General features: G+C 33.0%; 1 protein-coding gene and 1 non-coding gene across 2 annotated transcripts; both read right to left on the bottom strand.

Annotated features, from left to right (window-relative positions):
* Positions 1-2,213: 2,213 nt before the first annotated feature.
* On the bottom strand, positions 2,214-8,156 carry LOC113755449 (beta-glucosidase 24-like). The gene is made up of 13 exons (XM_027299453.1): positions 7,989-8,156; positions 7,386-7,455; positions 7,188-7,246; positions 6,982-7,057; positions 6,702-6,779; positions 6,330-6,417; positions 5,948-6,215; positions 5,688-5,803; positions 5,276-5,493; positions 4,821-4,852; positions 4,566-4,668; positions 4,389-4,491; positions 2,214-2,379 (listed from the first exon to the last, which is right to left on the bottom strand). Exons 1-13 carry the CDS (start codon positions 8,154-8,156, stop codon positions 2,214-2,216), a joined length of 1,545 nt encoding a protein of 514 aa, XP_027155254.1.
* A 9,937-nt stretch (positions 8,157-18,093) lies between these two features.
* Positions 18,094-18,200, bottom strand: LOC113755451. The gene has a single exon (XR_003465649.1). It is a non-coding gene; the product is annotated as a small nucleolar RNA R71 (small nucleolar RNA).
* Between the last annotated feature and the right edge of the window lie 299 nt (positions 18,201-18,499).

Here is an 18,499-nt window from a genome sequence, read left to right as displayed (position 1 = left end):
TTATTTATTAAAATTTAACTATAATAAAATTTTATTAACCCCGCGAGGACAATTTTATTAACCCCGCAGAGGAAGCGGGACGAGATAGGAGGAGTGGGAGGCGGGGGACGGGGCAGGGGTCGGGGGGAATTAATAGGCAATGGGGCGGGAGGTGGGGGAGGGGTCCCCGCCCCAACCCGGCCCGTTGCCATCCCTAGGAGTCAAATTATTGTGGTGCCACTGTTTGGTAGGGACCAAGTTTGACAACAAAGGAGGCACAAAGGTGACAGCGGGTAGACCTGGACCATACACTAGTATCACCAAATAAAATAGAGATTACACTAGTATCATAAAACATAAAATATCAAATAAGTTAACTATTAGACTTGCCAGCCTTTGAATTGAATTGTCTTTGGAATGCTCAAAGGTTTGCTCGAGCTATTCAAGCTCTACTCAAGTGCTAATTGCACTCACAAGTTGACTCGATTTGTTTGTAGTGATCCAATAAGTTCAACTGCCAATGTATTCAAGGCTAGATTAGTCTAAAAAAAAATTAGCCTCAAAATTTAAATTGTAAAAAATATATGATACAAACAACACGATATGCATTATTTTTCTCATAAAAGCACACTCAATAATAAGATTTTGTGCAAAATTATTTACCATAATAAACTTACAATATTAAATAAATTAACTACAAAAAATTTTATACATGGTCCAAGAAATTCTATATCTTTACAACGTTTCATCCCTTCCTCTTATGACATACTACAAAAGGGGAAATGAAGCAAAATCATTTTTTAATTTTAAAACTATATGATGTATACGTGTTTTAATCATACCATAGCATGTTCTTTTCGGATTAATGATTAAGAAAAGAAAAAACACCAATCAAGAAAATTTAAAAACAAAAGAAATAAAAGAAAAGCAGTTAAACCTAAATAGGACAACGAGCAAAAAATTGCCAAAATGTGAACATAAAGGAGGTATAACAGCCACGCTAATTAATACCAGCCAAATACATTACAAGTGATGATTACATGTGGCACGTGAAGGGCAAGCCATACGAGGAGCAAGATTCTCGCCATACAAGATTCTGCAACAAAAAAATTGTGGCAGGCGTACTTTTTGTCGTTTAGAAAAAAGTATCACCACTGCTGTGCTTAGTTAGCCTGGCAGGATACCGCTTTCTCGAAAAAAAAAAAAAAAAAAAAGCTTAAAGTACCTTTTTTTTGGGCCTGATCCTGAGTTAGCCAGACAGTGTACGAGATTAAAAAAAATTTTCAGGGCTACCGTGCTTAGGCATAGTTCGAGACCAACATTTGCACCACTTTTTTTTTCATTGATATTTTGAGCAATTAGCCATGGGTCTTTTTAAGAAATTAAAGTAAGAATTTTGAAACTTTTTTTTTTTTGTGTAAGTGAAGGAAAATTTTGCAAAATAGTTGCTTATATTTTTCTCAAACTTTCGAGTGGGCAGCAGAACTAGACCCTACGATACCAGTACAAGATTTGTGAATGTTCACAAAAAGTAAAATTAAAAATTATGTAGATAAAAAAGTCATCAAAAGGGATGTTGCACTTTGCGTGTACAATGGATGATTATGGATATTTTTTGTGATTTGGGTGTTATCCCATATATAGATATTAATCAAACCAAAACAACCGTTTTATGCGTGAAAGGGATGATATTATATTTTTTGAAGCCACAATGGACTTTTTTGTAAGTTGACTTAATCACGGGCTTTCTGCATTTTATCCTTCTATATATATATATATATATCATTTCATCTATTCAAATTAGTTTTGACGATTTTCGTCACATTTTCAATTTAATTCAAATTACGAGACGTCGGATTATATGTTTGGAAACCACGTGGAACTTTTTTGTATATTCACTTAACCACAATTGGCTTTTTCATTTTTAACCCAAACATTGTGCTTCGCATTTTCAAAACAACTACCACATCAAACATCAACAACTTAACTGAATTTGATTGCTAAACTGTTATTTTCATTTGAGAGTTAGACAGAATTTCAAACCTCTCAAGTAGCAATACAGAACTTTTGGCACAAAGTTTTAATTTATCACAAAGTTTACATAGCTTATAACTGTGCATAATCATTTTCGACTTGGACAACCAAGTAAATAACACGAGCCTGTCGAAGCCTTGCTACATGAAGGGGACATTATTTTGGAATGGCAAACAGGGTTCAATTTTTGCAATTGATTATTACTTGAGGAATTGCTTCAACCAATGAGCTGAATGCTTGGGATACCTTTTGAGTCCATTCTTAAAGTCAACATAAATTATCCCAAACTTCTCAGTGAAACCTGCAGTCCATTCGAATGTGTCCAAGAAGGTCCATGCCAAGAATCCTCTTACATCAACTCCCTTCCTGCAAAAAAAAAAAAAAAAGATAAGAAGAAATAGATACGTATTATATTTTCTCTTTGTTTTTCATCTACGGTATTTTGCTGCGCATATTTATCCAATTTGTAAAAATGAAAAGATATTATATTAACAACAATAGTTCCATTATAGCTACCGTAAGTTACAGAAGCCTGTAGAAACCGATAGTAGTATATTAGTACTGTATTTTTTTGAAAAAATAAAAGGAAAATAAAAAAGTTGAAGGGCATCAAATAAGACAAGGAAACGACAAAATGGAATTGGTGAAGGCTATTTTAAAGTGCAACCCATCACTTTCGCTATTACCACGATATGACTGATCAGCAAATTGCAATTAACTTTCTTGTCTTGTTCAACCACGTACTTTCACTAGGGATTTTGTCGTGTTCAACCAGATTCCCCATTTCTTTAAAGCTACTTTTTTCCGAAATCGGAATGAAACACACACACCCAAATAATATCAGACACGCAGCAGGCATCAGCAAACCAACCCAAAGGCAGCCTAAGCGGGACCCACGTAGCACACACGTGACAGGACTTCTTTAAAGCTACTTGTTCAACCAGATTCCCCATTTTGTCTTCTTTCTTTCATGAGCTTTCTGTCATAGTTTTAAGGGATAATTTCAGAAACCTCTCCTGAGATTTCTAACAATTTCACTAAACTCTCATAAAGTTTAAAAAATTACACTTATCTTCTTTAATTTGATAGTTTTAATAATAAAATATTAAAATAATATTGACTTTGTCAATTTTTACCCAAAAATACCCTTGTATAATGATTTTTAATTTATTTTTCTATACAATTATAAGATTATTTAGTATAATTATAAGGCAAAAGTGTCAAATTTTTCATGTCCATATATACTATTTGATAAAAAATTATAATAATAATTTTATTACTATGATATGATACTTTTGATGGTATTTAATTATAGATTTAGATTTATAAGATAGAAAAGAAAATGTTGAAATAATTTATTTAGAGTTTATGAATTTTTCAAGTAGTGAGATTATCATAATTTAATAGTGATTTTGGGCCATTTCTTTTTGATTTATTGTTAATTTTAATATCAAAAAATAGAAAATAAAGATCGGGAAAAATATTGGATTGCATATAAAATTAACTCGTCAAAAAAATAACTAGTTTAACATTCGGTTATAATAAAAACTAGAAGTAATAGTGATAGTTCCATAGTTTTATTGGCAAAAAATTAAAAAAAAGGAAAAAGAATGAAAGAATAATTTTAAAACTCATTCTAAATATAAGCATACTAAATAAGGGAATTTCATTAAAATATTTAAGAATACAATTGTCATTTTAAATGTAATTTTTAAATCTCAGGGGAGCTCAGTGAAATTGTTAATATGCACTCCGGGGAGGTTTCTTAAATTATCCCTAGTTTTAATCACTTAAAGTTTCTATTTGGTAAAGGGTATATCAACTATCAAGCCATTTTAGTCTTCAGAATAAGTCTTTATATCAAGCGACAATGTTAATTAATTGGTGCAAACAACATTTATGTAAAAGATTGACTTTCTCCAAAGTTAATTATGAAAAGTTAAACATAGTTCACAAAATCAAGTGTAGCAATTGAAAACAAAGATTAAAGAAACAAACAACGGATTAACCATAAAAGAATACTTAATTACAATCTCAAATCCATTATTGCTCAACACAAGATTTAGAGTCATCTATGACTATATGCAATCTCTTAAACAAAAGAAATTATGCGTAACTTTTGTAGGTTATCAATCCGTTAATTAAGAAAAAGAAGATCAAAGCCTTTCTTTTTTCTTTGTTTTTTTGGTGAATGCAACTAAAGTACCAAAATTGACCTGTAGTAGAATTTGAGCAAACTTGATAAAAACATGGAACCTTTGGAACAATTTCAGGGACTTCTTAATTTAGAGATTTAGCCCTTGAAATTTCATGTACACATAGATAAAAAGCTTCTCCAATTAATTCGATCTGCAAAGAAGAAGAAGTGCACTTACTCAATGGCTGCCTTCACTGCCTTGAAATGGCCGATATAAAATTTGATCCTCTTTGTATCACGGATCGCTTGCTCAAGACTATTTATATTGCTTTCATCATACCCTGGTCATTGTGCAAATCAATTTGAGTAAAGCGAATGTAGATGATCAATTTGAGTTATTTGTTCAATTTCTCACCATTCTCAGTAATATAGATTGTTGGATTCTTGTAGTTTTTCTTCACATGGACAAGCAGCTCGGTAAGCCCTTTTGGATAAACATAAAAAAAACCTGCTCCGGTCTACAAATCAACAGAAATTGATTGGGGGGGAAAAAAATAAAGATATAGGTTAATTGAGCGTTTGTAGGGGGAAAAAATTAGGACTTTCCTTACTTAAAAAGTTCTCTCTTTGATAATTTTAGCTCATCTAGATATCTAATGAACGAACTTACCGGTGCCCCAATAGGTCTTCCATTACGTATTCCTGTCAAACAAGAAATATATGGACATTTAGGCATAATCAAATCGAATTGAAGATCTAGTCCCTAATGAAAATCACTTTTGCTCCCTTTGTTTAATTTTTACCACATTTGATCTCTTAATAAATGTTCCTCCCTTCATTCCCCACATCCATATTTTGACAAGTTCGCTTCTTTATGTGTCTCAAACAATACATTCTCCGGACTACTCAAAAGCTGTAAATTTGATGAACATGAGGGACTAAATCAACGAAAGTTGAAAGGTGAGGGACAAATATTAGAATTGTTCACAACTCAAGGAACCATACATGAGGGATCAACTCAAATTGGCCTTGAAGATGGGAACCAAATACTTACTATTAACTCTTACAGATTTTTTTTTTGTCCACAATTAGTTATAATCATAATATTAATTCGAGCTATTATACCTGTGAAATTAACTTGCAGGTCGGTCGAATAGCTGATGTTAACACTATTAGCATAGGGGGCATTAAAAACATAACTTGAAGTATAGTAGTTCAATCCCAGGAAGTCTAAGGACCCTTTGATCAACAATTTCTGTTCTTCAGTAAATTTTGGTAAGCGTTTCCCCACAAAGCTACGCATGCTTTTTGGGTAGTCACCAAAAGTGAGTGGATCAAGAAACCTATCAAAACCATAAGACTCGCGTTAAAAATTTGTAGGTTAGTACATCATGCTAGCTAGTAAGATGCTAATTGAAGAGTTCATGTTAATAAATTAATATGGTCTTATATATAATATCAATATTATTAATTTCAATTCTCAAGGGAATAATGATACTAGTTGGGGGAACAAATTAGCACCTAAATTGGGACTCACCATCCAAGGAAAAAGTCTAGGATTCTTTGGGCCGCAAGTGCATCAGCCTTCGAATTGGAGTATGCTATCCACCAATTTGTTATAAGCACTATCCCTATCTGCCCCTTTTGAGATGGCTTCAGAGTAGAATATCCAACTATAAATATTTAATATTTCTCTTTGAAAAACCAAAAAAAAAAATGTTTTGCTTGTGGAGAAATTATAGTGTAATAAGCATATGAAATACAAACACTAATTAATTAATTAATGATTGCAGTTACCTTGTACTTCTCCCTATACAGTTTAGCAGCTGTTGCATGGCAAAGGATAATATGGTGAGCAACCAAATATGGCTCAGTTGAAGAATCCCCAGCAGGGCATCCTTTGTTCAACCATGCCGAACATCTTCCAGGTGCTATAGTGCCTCCAAAGGTGCTGGAATCATAACCACCAACGGAAAAAGACCACGGTTCGTTGAAGGTCAACCAGTGCTTGACCCTATCACCGAATTCTTTAAAACAAAGCTCAGCGAAATCTCGAAAATCATCCCTGCCAATTAAATTACAATGTTAATGAATTTTAACTCCGTAGAATATATATTATTAAGCTTATCTATTTGTAAATTTCTTTGTTTATTTAAAAAAAAAAAGAATCTTGACTCACACAATATTAATATTTAGAAAACCACCATATTCATCATCTAGGGCTTGTGGAGGATCCCAATGAGAGAGTGTCACAAAAGGTGTTACGCCTGTTTTAACACAAAATTTCAAACAAAATCAATGGTATCAGTAAATGAAGAAAGAAAGAAAGGGAAGGGCTATTAATTTTTTAGTTTGTATACACAGACAGCGTTTACACTATCAAGGTTTGATGGATGACACATAAACAAATTTTGAATTTCAAAATTTACACGTGTCATATATCTAATGGTGATAATGTATATATAGACAGTGTATATAAAATTAATTCTTCGCTATGTTCCCTTTGATATTAAGAGAATAAGAGATTTCATTTTTGAGAAAGCAACTTAACCCTTTGATATTAACTCATTGATGAGGTTGTTGTAAAAGGCAATGCCTTGCTTGTTCACTCCTTTACTCAGCTTCCCATCTGAAATTAAGAAGCGTGGTAAGCATACATATTATCAAAAAACTGATTAAGAAAATCATTTACTATTGCACATATATGCTGCTAGCCAAACATATAGTAAATATGAATAGAAAGAAATCTGATGAATAACTACTATAACTTGATATCTGACAGAAAATTATTATCACTTTGACTAATACATAAAAAAAAAAAAACATCTTACGAGGCAAAACTCTGGGCCACGAGACGGTAAACCTGAAACCAGTTATGCCTATGTAGTTCATTAGTTGTACGTCTTCCTGCATGTGACATTGTCAGCATAAATCATACGCAGTGAGGATTCCAAAATTTTGCATTTAATTGCCTGTGATATTTTAACAATCGAATATAGTCCATTGATCTGATGCATTAATTATTGTATACCCAGACCTTGTAACGATGATAAAAATCATCGGCCACATCTCCATTGCTGCGATCTCTTATTCTCTCTGCAGCAAGCACAAGTGGTATGTGATCATGAATGTGATTGAAAACTTTGTCATTCTTTTAATATCATTGGAATTTTGGGTTCTTTTTGGTTATTTTTTTGAGTTGTAGAATTGTTATTGAGAGAGAGAGAAGAGAGACCTGGATATTTGTGGATATAAGTATCGCATATACTCGGTCCTTTTCCATCTTCGAATGCTGCTCCTTCGTACTGCAGGCCATAACTTAAAGACTTGAGTATATATTTCAGCTAAGAATGTGGCATTTCGGTAGAGATGAAAACCCTGGAAGAAGTTTCTCTTCATCTATATGTGTTCAATGCCTATCAAACTGATCATATTCCCTAATGGTTGTATATAATTTAACCATCATGGCTTCTGTCATTGACGTTGCCAATGTGTTTCCAATGTTTGACTGAAACTGCAAACTGTCCATGATTCTTCCAAATTGACTAGCTACAAGATTATGTTTTTCCTAAAATGAGAGGGTCTAATTAGGATCATATCCCAAATATTAGCGACCAAAATTGTATTTTTTTTCTGAGTGTGAAATAGTAGACAAAACTGTACAACAGAATTAGGAGTGTATATAATTACCCTTGTCCATTGTTTAATGATACATGGCTGCTAATGTTCATCAATAAAATGATGGTTAAAGCTAGAAATTAAGTTCAAGGAATTTTGAGGGATTAGAAAGACACTGCTGAAAGATTAGAAAAAGAAAAAACATTGGAAGATGGCTTACCTGATAGGCAGAAGAAGAAGCACCAAATATAAAATTAGGTGGAAAACTACTGCGGTTGAATGGAATGGTTACATTATGACTTGGTTCCTGCGCAGCAGAAAGCTCTCTAAAGAACAAGAAATTGGCCAAGATTAGGAGGCCAAGCCAAAGAGAAACTTGAAATGCCATAGCTCAGTATTGGCAAGATTTATTTTGTAAGTCCTTTAAATAGAGCGCAAAGCAATCTCACATGCTTGTCTACATTTTAAAGCAATTTCAGTAGAATAATTGTGCACTTATCTGCTCAGTTGGCAGTTGGGTGCTTTCACATGCCAGAAGTATGCAAAAATTTGCAATCAAGTAAAACATTGATTATTCTCGTTACAGTTTGTCTAACGGGTGCCCTTTGAGCATTTGTTAAGATGTATTTTCTATATTATAATTTTAAAATTATAAGATTAATTAGAAAAAATAAATAAATACAAGGGATGGTAGGTAAGAATAAATAAGGAAAGTATATAAATATAAAAGATAATAATAATCATTAGTATATATATATATGGCTAGTTTTTGGTCGGTGGAGTGTCCCATCTTTAAGTTATTTTGTTCCGCATATCAATTGCATACTTATTTGGAAAGACTTTTCCGATATGGTAGCGTATCTTGCTATATGATATTTTCGAATTATACAAAGCAAAAAATCTACAGATTGAGGTAACTAAATCCACTTATTTAGTCAGTCAATCAAACTAATTGTATAGCATGTCAAACATCAACTTTACTTTACCGATCTCTTCTGAAAAAGAGATATTACTGATTCTAGATGAAATTTCTAATTAAAAATTTGCCAACTTGCATTTGGTCAGAGCACTTTATTTTTCTTTGAGATCAGTATTTACTCAAATTTGATTTCATTTAATTTCAATAGTTCTCAATTCATTGTTTAGTTTACGTGTGAAACAACTACATATACAATACTTTTTTTTTTGTCCAAAAAAAGGACCTGGTCTCACTTCAGCCCCAACCCCTATTTGGGTTGTTGGGTTATTCCCCATTTTTGTTACAAGGGTCAAACTCTGGTGGATGCCCTGACTAGGGATTACACCACCAGGTCGGCTACCTTGGAGGGCAACTACATATACAATACAATGATGAAATATACCTATATACGTTTCCAATCTTAGCAAGTTTCTTGTTCCAATAAACAATTTTTATCAATTAGTAGCACTGCTATAACGGAGGAAGGCTCCATCGGAGAATTGCAAGTGAATCACGCGGACAAGTAGGAACCTAGCCGTGATCGGGAGTCATAAAGCTTCCGAGTCTGAAATGGAAGGTGGCTTATTGATAGCCAAACAAACTAATTCATTACATGTCAAACATAACATTTATTTTAGTAAACTAATATAAGAGAAATAATTGATTGTATATGAAATTTCTACTTAATAAAATTCGATTTTCTAACAAGTGCGTAATGGGCACTCATTAATGTATCTAAATCACACTAACATACCATGTAAATGCACACATTACTAAATATTAGAAGTGGTAAAATGGATTCATATCCACCAATCCATCCATATAAACCAACCTTAAATGGATTTGGATGATCCATATAAATTCAATTGTTTTAAATGGATAACCATTTAAATCCAATTATGTTGGTGGATGGATTTAAATGGATTATCCATGTCATCCATATACATCCACTTAACTTAAAAAACAGAAAACACACATAGTAATTGCAAATATTTATAAAAAAGTGGGATAGAATCTTGTGGGACCATCTATTCTTTTCTTCATAACTTCCTCATATGTCAAATTAATTTTGTGAGACCACCTATTCTTTCCTTCATAACTTTCTCATATGCCAAGTTGCCAATAACATTAATTGCATTTTATTTGCTTCTAGTTCCTAGATTTCTTCCATCCTTTTTAAAATTATATTTTAGTCTCTACTCTTGTTTTTTTTAATTAAACTCTCATGTAATAATGATTGCAAACATTTACATTCTTAAGTAAAGAAAAAGCGAGAATGGATCATGCAGTGTCAAAATAATTTTTTATTTATAAAAAGAATTTTTCTAACGAGTGTCCCCACAACATTGGTTGAGATACGTAAATGACACCTTCTTTTTTTTTTTTTAATAAGTGAAAGGTTTTGAATCCAAATCCTCATACTTACAATCCCTCTCCCCTTATCACCCAACCCAACTATCTAAAAAAAAAGGACACCTAATTTACTAAATAATATAAGGTAGCTTGTATATCAATGGTATAATAAGGAGTTTCATACATTTTTAGGTACTACGTGCACATGTGATGAAAATATTTTACTTGTCAAATAACATAAAATTTCTTATTAGAACTCCACTTTTATTCAAGGCATCCCTCTTGAATAGGAGTGCAAAAAATTGGAAACGTAAACTTCTTTTCACTGTAAAGCCGTATTCAATTCACCCAAAAGTTATAAAAATGTAGCAAAGTTCTTAATTGTCCATTACTTTACAAAATGATACTTAAAGCAATGACGAAAGGCTAAATTGACCACAGCAGTTAAATTTTTTTGGAATTAAACTAATTTTATGAAGAACTGAAATAGAGTAGTAGTACAAGCATTTGTTATTACCAAAAGGCTTTAGGTGATTTAAGGATAGAATTTTGGGGATCTGTATTTTTTGGAAAAAAATATTTGGATCTTAAATTTAGGATTTGGCAGAGTAAATGGATAAATGGATGGATCATGGTTTACACTATCCATTTAAATGACATCCATTTAGATCCATTTATTAAATGGTTTTAATTGGATTGGATCAATTTGATCCACTATCCATTTAACTAAAACCATTTATCAATCATATATCCATTTTGCCACTTTTACTAAATATTATTCTCTCTTGTATTTATACACTTTTTCTAGTTAACTTTACTTTTAAAAAAATTTCACACCTGAATTACATTTTAATGATTGCTCTGTCCTCATTTGACAGACCCTTAAAAGTTTTCAAGTTGTATTTGGTTAAATTTTTTATTTTGGAGACAAAAAATCACTCAAAGTTAATTATATCCAATTTTTAAAATTCTGAAATAACTTTCTAGCTTACAAGTGAATCACCTGCACAATCAGTGAGCAGATATACCTATAAATTGAAGTCATTAATGCATTTTAAAGCTTAGCAAGGTTTCTTGTTCCAATAGTCTATTTTTATCAATTAATTCTATTTGCTGCAGTAGAGGATGGCTTCATTGGTAAATACATGTGAATCATGCGAATTACGGAAGAAGGTCGACGTGACATGGAGTCATAAACCTTCTTGTAGTTCTTTTTTTTTCCTGTTAAAACATGCACTGAATCATTAATAGAGATTTGCTGAAGAGACAGCCGAAGGGATTTAGCTCTTGATATATATGCAACAAATTCTGCCTTTTTGATGGGTATAAAGTGTAGCACATTCATGTGTAAATTGTTAGCTAAGGGTGATTTTTGAACTCTACTTGAATAGAAACTACTTAATTTTGATCATATGTTATTCTAACAGGTGAATAGCTTAATTTGAGAGAAAATGAACCAATCTTGATAAGATGTATTGAGTGAAGGAGCGACAGAGCAAGAAGAAATGAAGAAGAAACGAAGGCTGCTGATTTATTGAAGATCCGTGGATGGATCCTTGTGGATTCATGCACGCATCCATGTCTGTTGTCGAAGTAAATGTTGGACACTGCAACGGTGTTTGTCTACCAAACTGGAGTAATCAATGACCCGCGCTGGACTTGTCATTGGAATTAGCGCCGCACTTTGCGCAAACTCATTTTTCTTCAGTTTTAAGAATCCTATTCTTCCGGGGATTCAACTGGGACTTTAGTAAACTATGCATAGTACTTGGGACATTTTTAAGAGGAAACACTTGTCTACCATTAGTTTTAGGGCTTGCTTTAGAGATTCAAGATTCAAACTTAGAGATCAAGGCATGGGATTTAGAGATGCCATCAATTGAGAAATTCTATTCTAAGTTTTGTATTATCTAATCTTGAATTCTTGTTTACTCTTACAATTATGATGAACTAATTTATATCCAGGGTTAGAATTTTGTGAAAGAGTATTGATTATTTATTTTAGTTAAATAATTGATGTTGCCTTGATTTATCTGATTTGATATAATTACAAGTTTGTGTTTGGTCACCATAGATATGCACTTAAGCCTTCTACTAAACTGAGAAGGGATATATAACCATGTACTAGTCTAATCATGAGAGTAGGTTAGAATTTGTATGACATAATTATATGACCTTAGATCTTAAAGGGTTCAATTAAATACCTGTAATCTTAAGAGAGATGTGAAATATATTTGGGCATAATTTAGATATATTTAGAGATAATCTAAAATACCTTTGTGAGATACGTTCTCGGCATGATAAGAAAATAACTAGATAATTAACTCAAAATCTAAATAAAAATTTGAACCTTAATCTCTTGCCAACTGTTTTCTCAACTTTATTTAATTTGCGCTGATTATTTACTTATATTTTTTTAGTTATATATTAAAGGGTTAAAAACAAAAAAGCCCCCTGTGGTAAGCCTAATACACAGAAAAGCCCCCTTATAGTTTCAAAATATACAATACGACATCTCATGCTTTGAACTAAATTGTAAAAGTGACGGAATCCGTTAAACTTAACGGAAATGACTTATTGGAACCTAAAAAAAAAATTTTATACCTATTTTTTATCAAATATACCAATTCTACCCCTTAACCCTCAATTCTCTCTATTTAGAAAATAAAACAAATGATTTTTTTGAGTTGTCTTTTGCTTAATTATATCAGGGTATTTTGGTCATTTTGACCATTTCCGTTAAGTTTAACGGATTCCGTCACCTTTACAATTTAGTTCAAAGTATGAGGAGTCGTGTTGTATATTTTGAAACCACGGGGGGCTTTTCTGTGTATTAGGTTTACCACAGGGGGCTTTTGTATTTTTTACCCTATATTAAAACCTCTTTGAATTTGAGTTTTATTATTTTCTGGAATAAGTAAATTTGAGAAAATTGACTCGTCCCATGGGTTCGACCCTAGAATACTTCAAGTGAATTATTATTATGATTGACTCTACGCACTTGTAGAAATAGTCGATCATGTTTTTGGTGCTATTGCCGAGACGACGCTTAATTTTTCTACTTTAGTTATTTTTATTTTTTCATTTTTAGTTCTTTACTTTTATTTTTGATTTTTTTTGCTTTGGTACCTAGTTGATAACACTGTTCCAACACCGTGGCTGGGTGTTTGATTCTGAAGTTGAGAAAACTGCAAAGCATTTGAGGAAACAAACTCATTTGTAGAAATAAGCTTTGTAGCAATTGTCACTTGGGATTCTTGTTACCGTAGGGTTCAGTGAACCGGGTAGTTCAGACAAATCCGAAATGGCAAAAAAGAATAGGAATAATGGTAGTAATCAACAGCAAGTAGTGCCACTACCTATTAGATTTTGTTTCAGGGAAATCCAACGTTCTGTGATAGTAGCATCTCCTCATTGCATTCGCCTGAGTGATAGGATGAGGAACTATGAGCTAAAAATGGTTCATTTTAACATGCTGCTTGTCATCAATGGCTTGGTTAATAAGGATCCACTCTTTCATCAGGGAATTTTACTTGGTGGTCCAAACCTTCGTTTTGAATGGCGTTTTAGAGGTAATTTAAGGATATTGTGCTTTCCATATTGTCTCAAAGATCGTGCAAAGTCTTGACTATTTAATCTACTTGAAGGCTGTTCGAGAACATATGAAGATGTTCACAACAATTTTATGACCAATTGTTATTCATCTCAGAAGACCATCAATTTAAAGAATAAGATTCGCACATTAAAGAATAAGATTCGCACATTAAAGAATAAGATTTGCACATTTTCACGGATAGAAGAAAAGTCAATGCAAGGAGCCTGGGAGCATTTCAAACTATTACTTGACCGGTGCACCCCCCTTCTTACACCAATACTCTCTGACCTAGCAAGTGTCATTTTCTATAATTGGTTGACTTTAACAACTCAAAATGTGGTGGATATAGCAGCTGGAGATTACATTGGAGACAAGACCCTGAAACAAAAGGAAATTCGGGGCAAGAGAGTGGATATCTATGAGTTGTTATATAATAACTCTCAACATATACTTGGCCTTTTTCCATCTTCAAATCTTGTTCTTTCGTACTGCAAGGAATAGCTTAAAGGCATGAGTATTTAAGGTAGGGATACAGCAATTTGAGTGCTTATTCTATAATAAACTCTTGGAGTCTAAATTAGCCTGAAATGTCCAAACTCAACTTGCTAGTGGAAGCAAAATCAAGAACATATATATGAATCATATACCTAATATGTACAAATTAAAAATTAAATATGGCGAAGCCCCATCAAAGAACTTAACGTGATAAAACTTTTAGTGTGAAGTGTTACACAAAACTAGTTTGGCAAGTTGACACGTAAAAAATTGACATACGCATGCGCAATTGCTATCTTTTTACTGTGCTGTGGAAATTTTCTTTTTTACTGTTAATCTGATGTCTACATTATTATTATTATTATTAGTATTTGCATGTACAAAAACAAAATGATTGTTCACACAAGGGATTAGATTCATGCGTTGGAGGGTTTACAACGACATTGGCAAGATACTACCAACAATGTGGAAGGTAGCATACCTGATAGGCAGAAGAAGCAGTACCAAATATAAAATTTGGTGGAAAACTACTACTATTGAAGTGAACAGTTATATTATGAATTAGTGCTTGTGCATCAGAAAGCTCTCTAAAGAACAAATAAATTCAGCAAGACTAAGAGTCCGGGAGAAAGAGAAACTTACTGTCAAGATTTCCTTTGTTAATCCTTTAAATAGAATGTGAAGCAATTACACAGGCATGTCTAAGCTATTTTAGTAGAACATTTAATTGAGTACTTACCTGCCTAGAGGTTAGCTGGTTGCTATCACGAATTAAATTCATCAAATGATGGCAGAAGTACGCTAAAGATTACGATCAAGTATAGATTATTCTCATTAATATGCTGAGAAGAATACTATTTTAATAGCTTATTATTTGGTTTAGATGGATGGTTGTTGTTACACGTATTAATGGCGGATTTATCTGACCAAAAATTTTACTGGTGTGTATAATGCAATATGAACACGAATCAGACAATAAGAAATCTACAAATTGAGGTAAACCAAATCAACTTATGTAGCCAAACAAATTTATAGTATTACATGTCAAACGTCAAAATCTACTTTTTTTTTTTTTAATTCGTAAGCTAAATTTACTTGAATTAAACTGATATCTTCTCACAAAGAAAAGTAGTTGATGATACTCATTCACCATTAAAGGTAGTATATGCAGAAGCTAGCATTGGTTAAGTTCTTGTGATTTACTTGCAACAAAACTAAGTTACTAAGCTACTAAGCTAGAACTAGTAAGGAAAAATTCAGTAAAAGCTAGAGTGCCGGATTACATCATGTATTAAAAAATAAGAACAGATCAGTGTTTTCATGCCAGTCCAAAGAAATGATGAATGGAGAAACTCAAGAGTCCAAGACAGAAGGAGAGACCTGGATGCTGGTGGCTTCATACATCCCATATACTTGGCCCTTTTCCATCTTCAAATGCCGCCCGTTCATAATACAAAGAGCATTACACATTTAGCAATATATGACAATTGTACTAAGCACCCTTTTTGAGCCTAAATTACTTCCGCAAAATGATTGTATATTTGACTAGCTGGTACGTTATATCTGATAAGTGAATATTTAACATACATTTTGTACAAGTTTGGCATGAACTTTGGTATGTTTTGAGAAGATTAAAGCCATATTTGAACTCTTTTGGTGATACTTGCTTAAATATTGTTTAAGTGTTCAAAACTTGATTAATGAGTGAATTAATGCGTTAATTTTGTGAAATTGTGAAGGATATTGATATATGAAATTCATGCACGAGATGAAAGAAATATAAGGATCGTCCAGAGGATAAAGTACAAAAGAAACTAGGAGCAAAAATGAAGAAAAAAGTAAAGAAGTGAAAAACTGAAAATTGACCAGCACGGATCCGAGCTCGGATCCGTGTGAACAAAGGGCGATCCGAGCTCTCGTCTGTACTTCTGGAGCAGTGCATCCGAGGCCAGACGATCCGAGCTCGGATCATTAAGAGAAAGGCCTCGGATCAGCATTGATCCGAGCTCGGATTTTTCTGCATCCCTCGGATCTGCCTCTCTCTTCTGCAAGTGGCACAACCGTTTTTCTCACCTTTCACACAACTTTCCAGCTATCTTGGGAGAGAGAATTCGGTGGCACATGCTTCTGCAACAAAAGGAAAGACAAAATAAGTTATTGACAAGTCAAAACAACATCTCTTTTGACTTCCTTTACAAAATCTGAGTGGTTGAAATCATGAAGGAGAAAAAAAGTGCCTTTCTATCACTTTTTATGCAGAAACACAAGGGAGAAGCCAGCCATCACCATACGTAGCTAGTTTTTCTTCTGGCAACAAGTTTCTCTCTAGTTAGGAGTTCTTGGGGAAGCATTTGGAGTTTTTACTTGTAATCATCTTGTACAAGAACATAGCAGAAAATTGAGGGGTTCACCATCAATTGGCTAAGCTTTCCTTTATCTTTCTTGTACTTGTACTTTATGATGTTTTGCATTAATAAACTTGTGAATTTGATTGATAAATCATTCATGAGTAGCTAAACTTCTTAATCTAGGGAGTAGATGAAACTTATGGCTAAATGATATGAATTGAACGTGATTTACACTTGTTATATTTTGTATTAACTTGTCTATTTGTACAGTTGTGATTACTTGTTATTGATTGATCACCAATAGCATGTTTATAGTTGTTATTGTTCAATGATAATTTGTAGTAACAATGGAAACACATGAGTAGAGTTTCAGTTGTATGTTCATGAAAATAGAGATACACTTAAGTGGATTATTTAGCATTTCAGGAAAAGAGACAGAGTAGAACTAGAATTTCACCATGAAAAAAGGGAAAACTGAACTACTCTTGGCCACTTTATCATGAAAATGAGTCTTGGTAAAATTGAAAATTATTCCTTGGTTAAACAAGAATAATAACAAGAAATAAATCTGTTCAGTTGCATTATTTATGCCATAAGTGGAATTTACATCCCTAGATTTATCCTTGAGTGAAAATTCTCCATTTGCATTTCGCATTTGTTAAACTAGATTTGTAAATCAGATTTGTAAACAATAGTAATATACTTTCTCTGCTCAAATTCATTCATAAATCTAAATAATAGAGAAAACAAGGACCTAATAATTGGTTAATTTACTCCTTGTGAGATCGACCCGATACATACCCTACATTACAATTTTGGCCTGTATACTTGCAGTTTAACGGGTATAAGATCATATTTAAACTTGTGTTGATAAAAAAATCCCGTCAAGTTTTTGGCGCCGTTGCCAGGGAACGGCAATATTAAGGCCTAATCATATCTATTAATTTAGATATTTCCATTGCTTTTATTCAAGTTGTTTATAGTTAATTTTAATAATTAAAACTGCAAAAAATTTTCTCTTGTTTTTATTTGTAGTGTATGCACCGATCAAATCGAGAAGTTGCACTTTTTGATCCTGAAATTGTGAGGACACTACGAAGACAAAGGAGGAATACACTGCATCAAGAGGAACAAGAGGTTTGGCAGCCGATAGAAGAAATCTTGATAGAATTACCATTTGAGGAAGAAATGACGAAAAATGAACCAAATAGGCAAATTTTATGAGATTTGGTGTTACCGGGAACACAAGGTTCTCAAATTAGCATTGCAAGGCCAACGGTAAATGCTAATAATTTTGAAATTAAACCATTACTGATTCAAATGGTACAACAATCTCAATACGGAGGTAATGCTACCGAAGATCTAAATTCTCACTTGTCAACATTTTTTGAAATCTGTGATACAATTAAGTTCGATGGTGTTAGTGATGATGCAATTAAATTTCGATTGTTTCCATTCTCGCTAAGGGACAAAGCCAAGATTTGGCTATAATCTCATCCTTCAAACATTTTTACTACTTGGGGCTAAATTAGCTAAGGTGTTTCTCAATAAATTCTTTTCACCTGAAAAAACTGCTAAATTCAGAATGGATATAATTAGTTTCTCTCAACAGGAATGAGAGACATTGTATGAAGCTTGGGAGCGCTATCGGGAACTGCAACGAAGATGTCCTCATCATGGTTTACCAGATTGGCTAGTAGTCCAAACATTTTACAATGGTCTCACATATCCAACAAAGACGCATGTAGATGCTGTGAGGCCCCAGTCCGTTCGTAAGTTAATATTAGGGTTATTCATTATTTTGTACGGTTAAATTAAGGTTTTAGGGCTAAGGAGAAACCCTAATCTCGGCTAAGATTGAAAACCCTAACTTGCTTATGATAAAACCCTAGTTTATGTATTATTCGTAAGCTCGAGCTATAGTTTATATGCGGTATTCTAGTGTGTGTTTTGGCACAAGTAAAAATAGGATTCGTTATAGT

The sequence above is a fragment of the Coffea eugenioides genome, unplaced genomic scaffold, assembly GCF_003713205.1.
Source record: "Coffea eugenioides isolate CCC68of unplaced genomic scaffold, Ceug_1.0 ScVebR1_1495;HRSCAF=2356, whole genome shotgun sequence".
Classification (NCBI taxonomy): domain Eukaryota; kingdom Viridiplantae; phylum Streptophyta; class Magnoliopsida; order Gentianales; family Rubiaceae; genus Coffea; species Coffea eugenioides.
The sequence above is the reverse complement of the archived record's forward strand: the minus strand, read 5'-3'. Positions and strand labels throughout refer to the sequence as shown.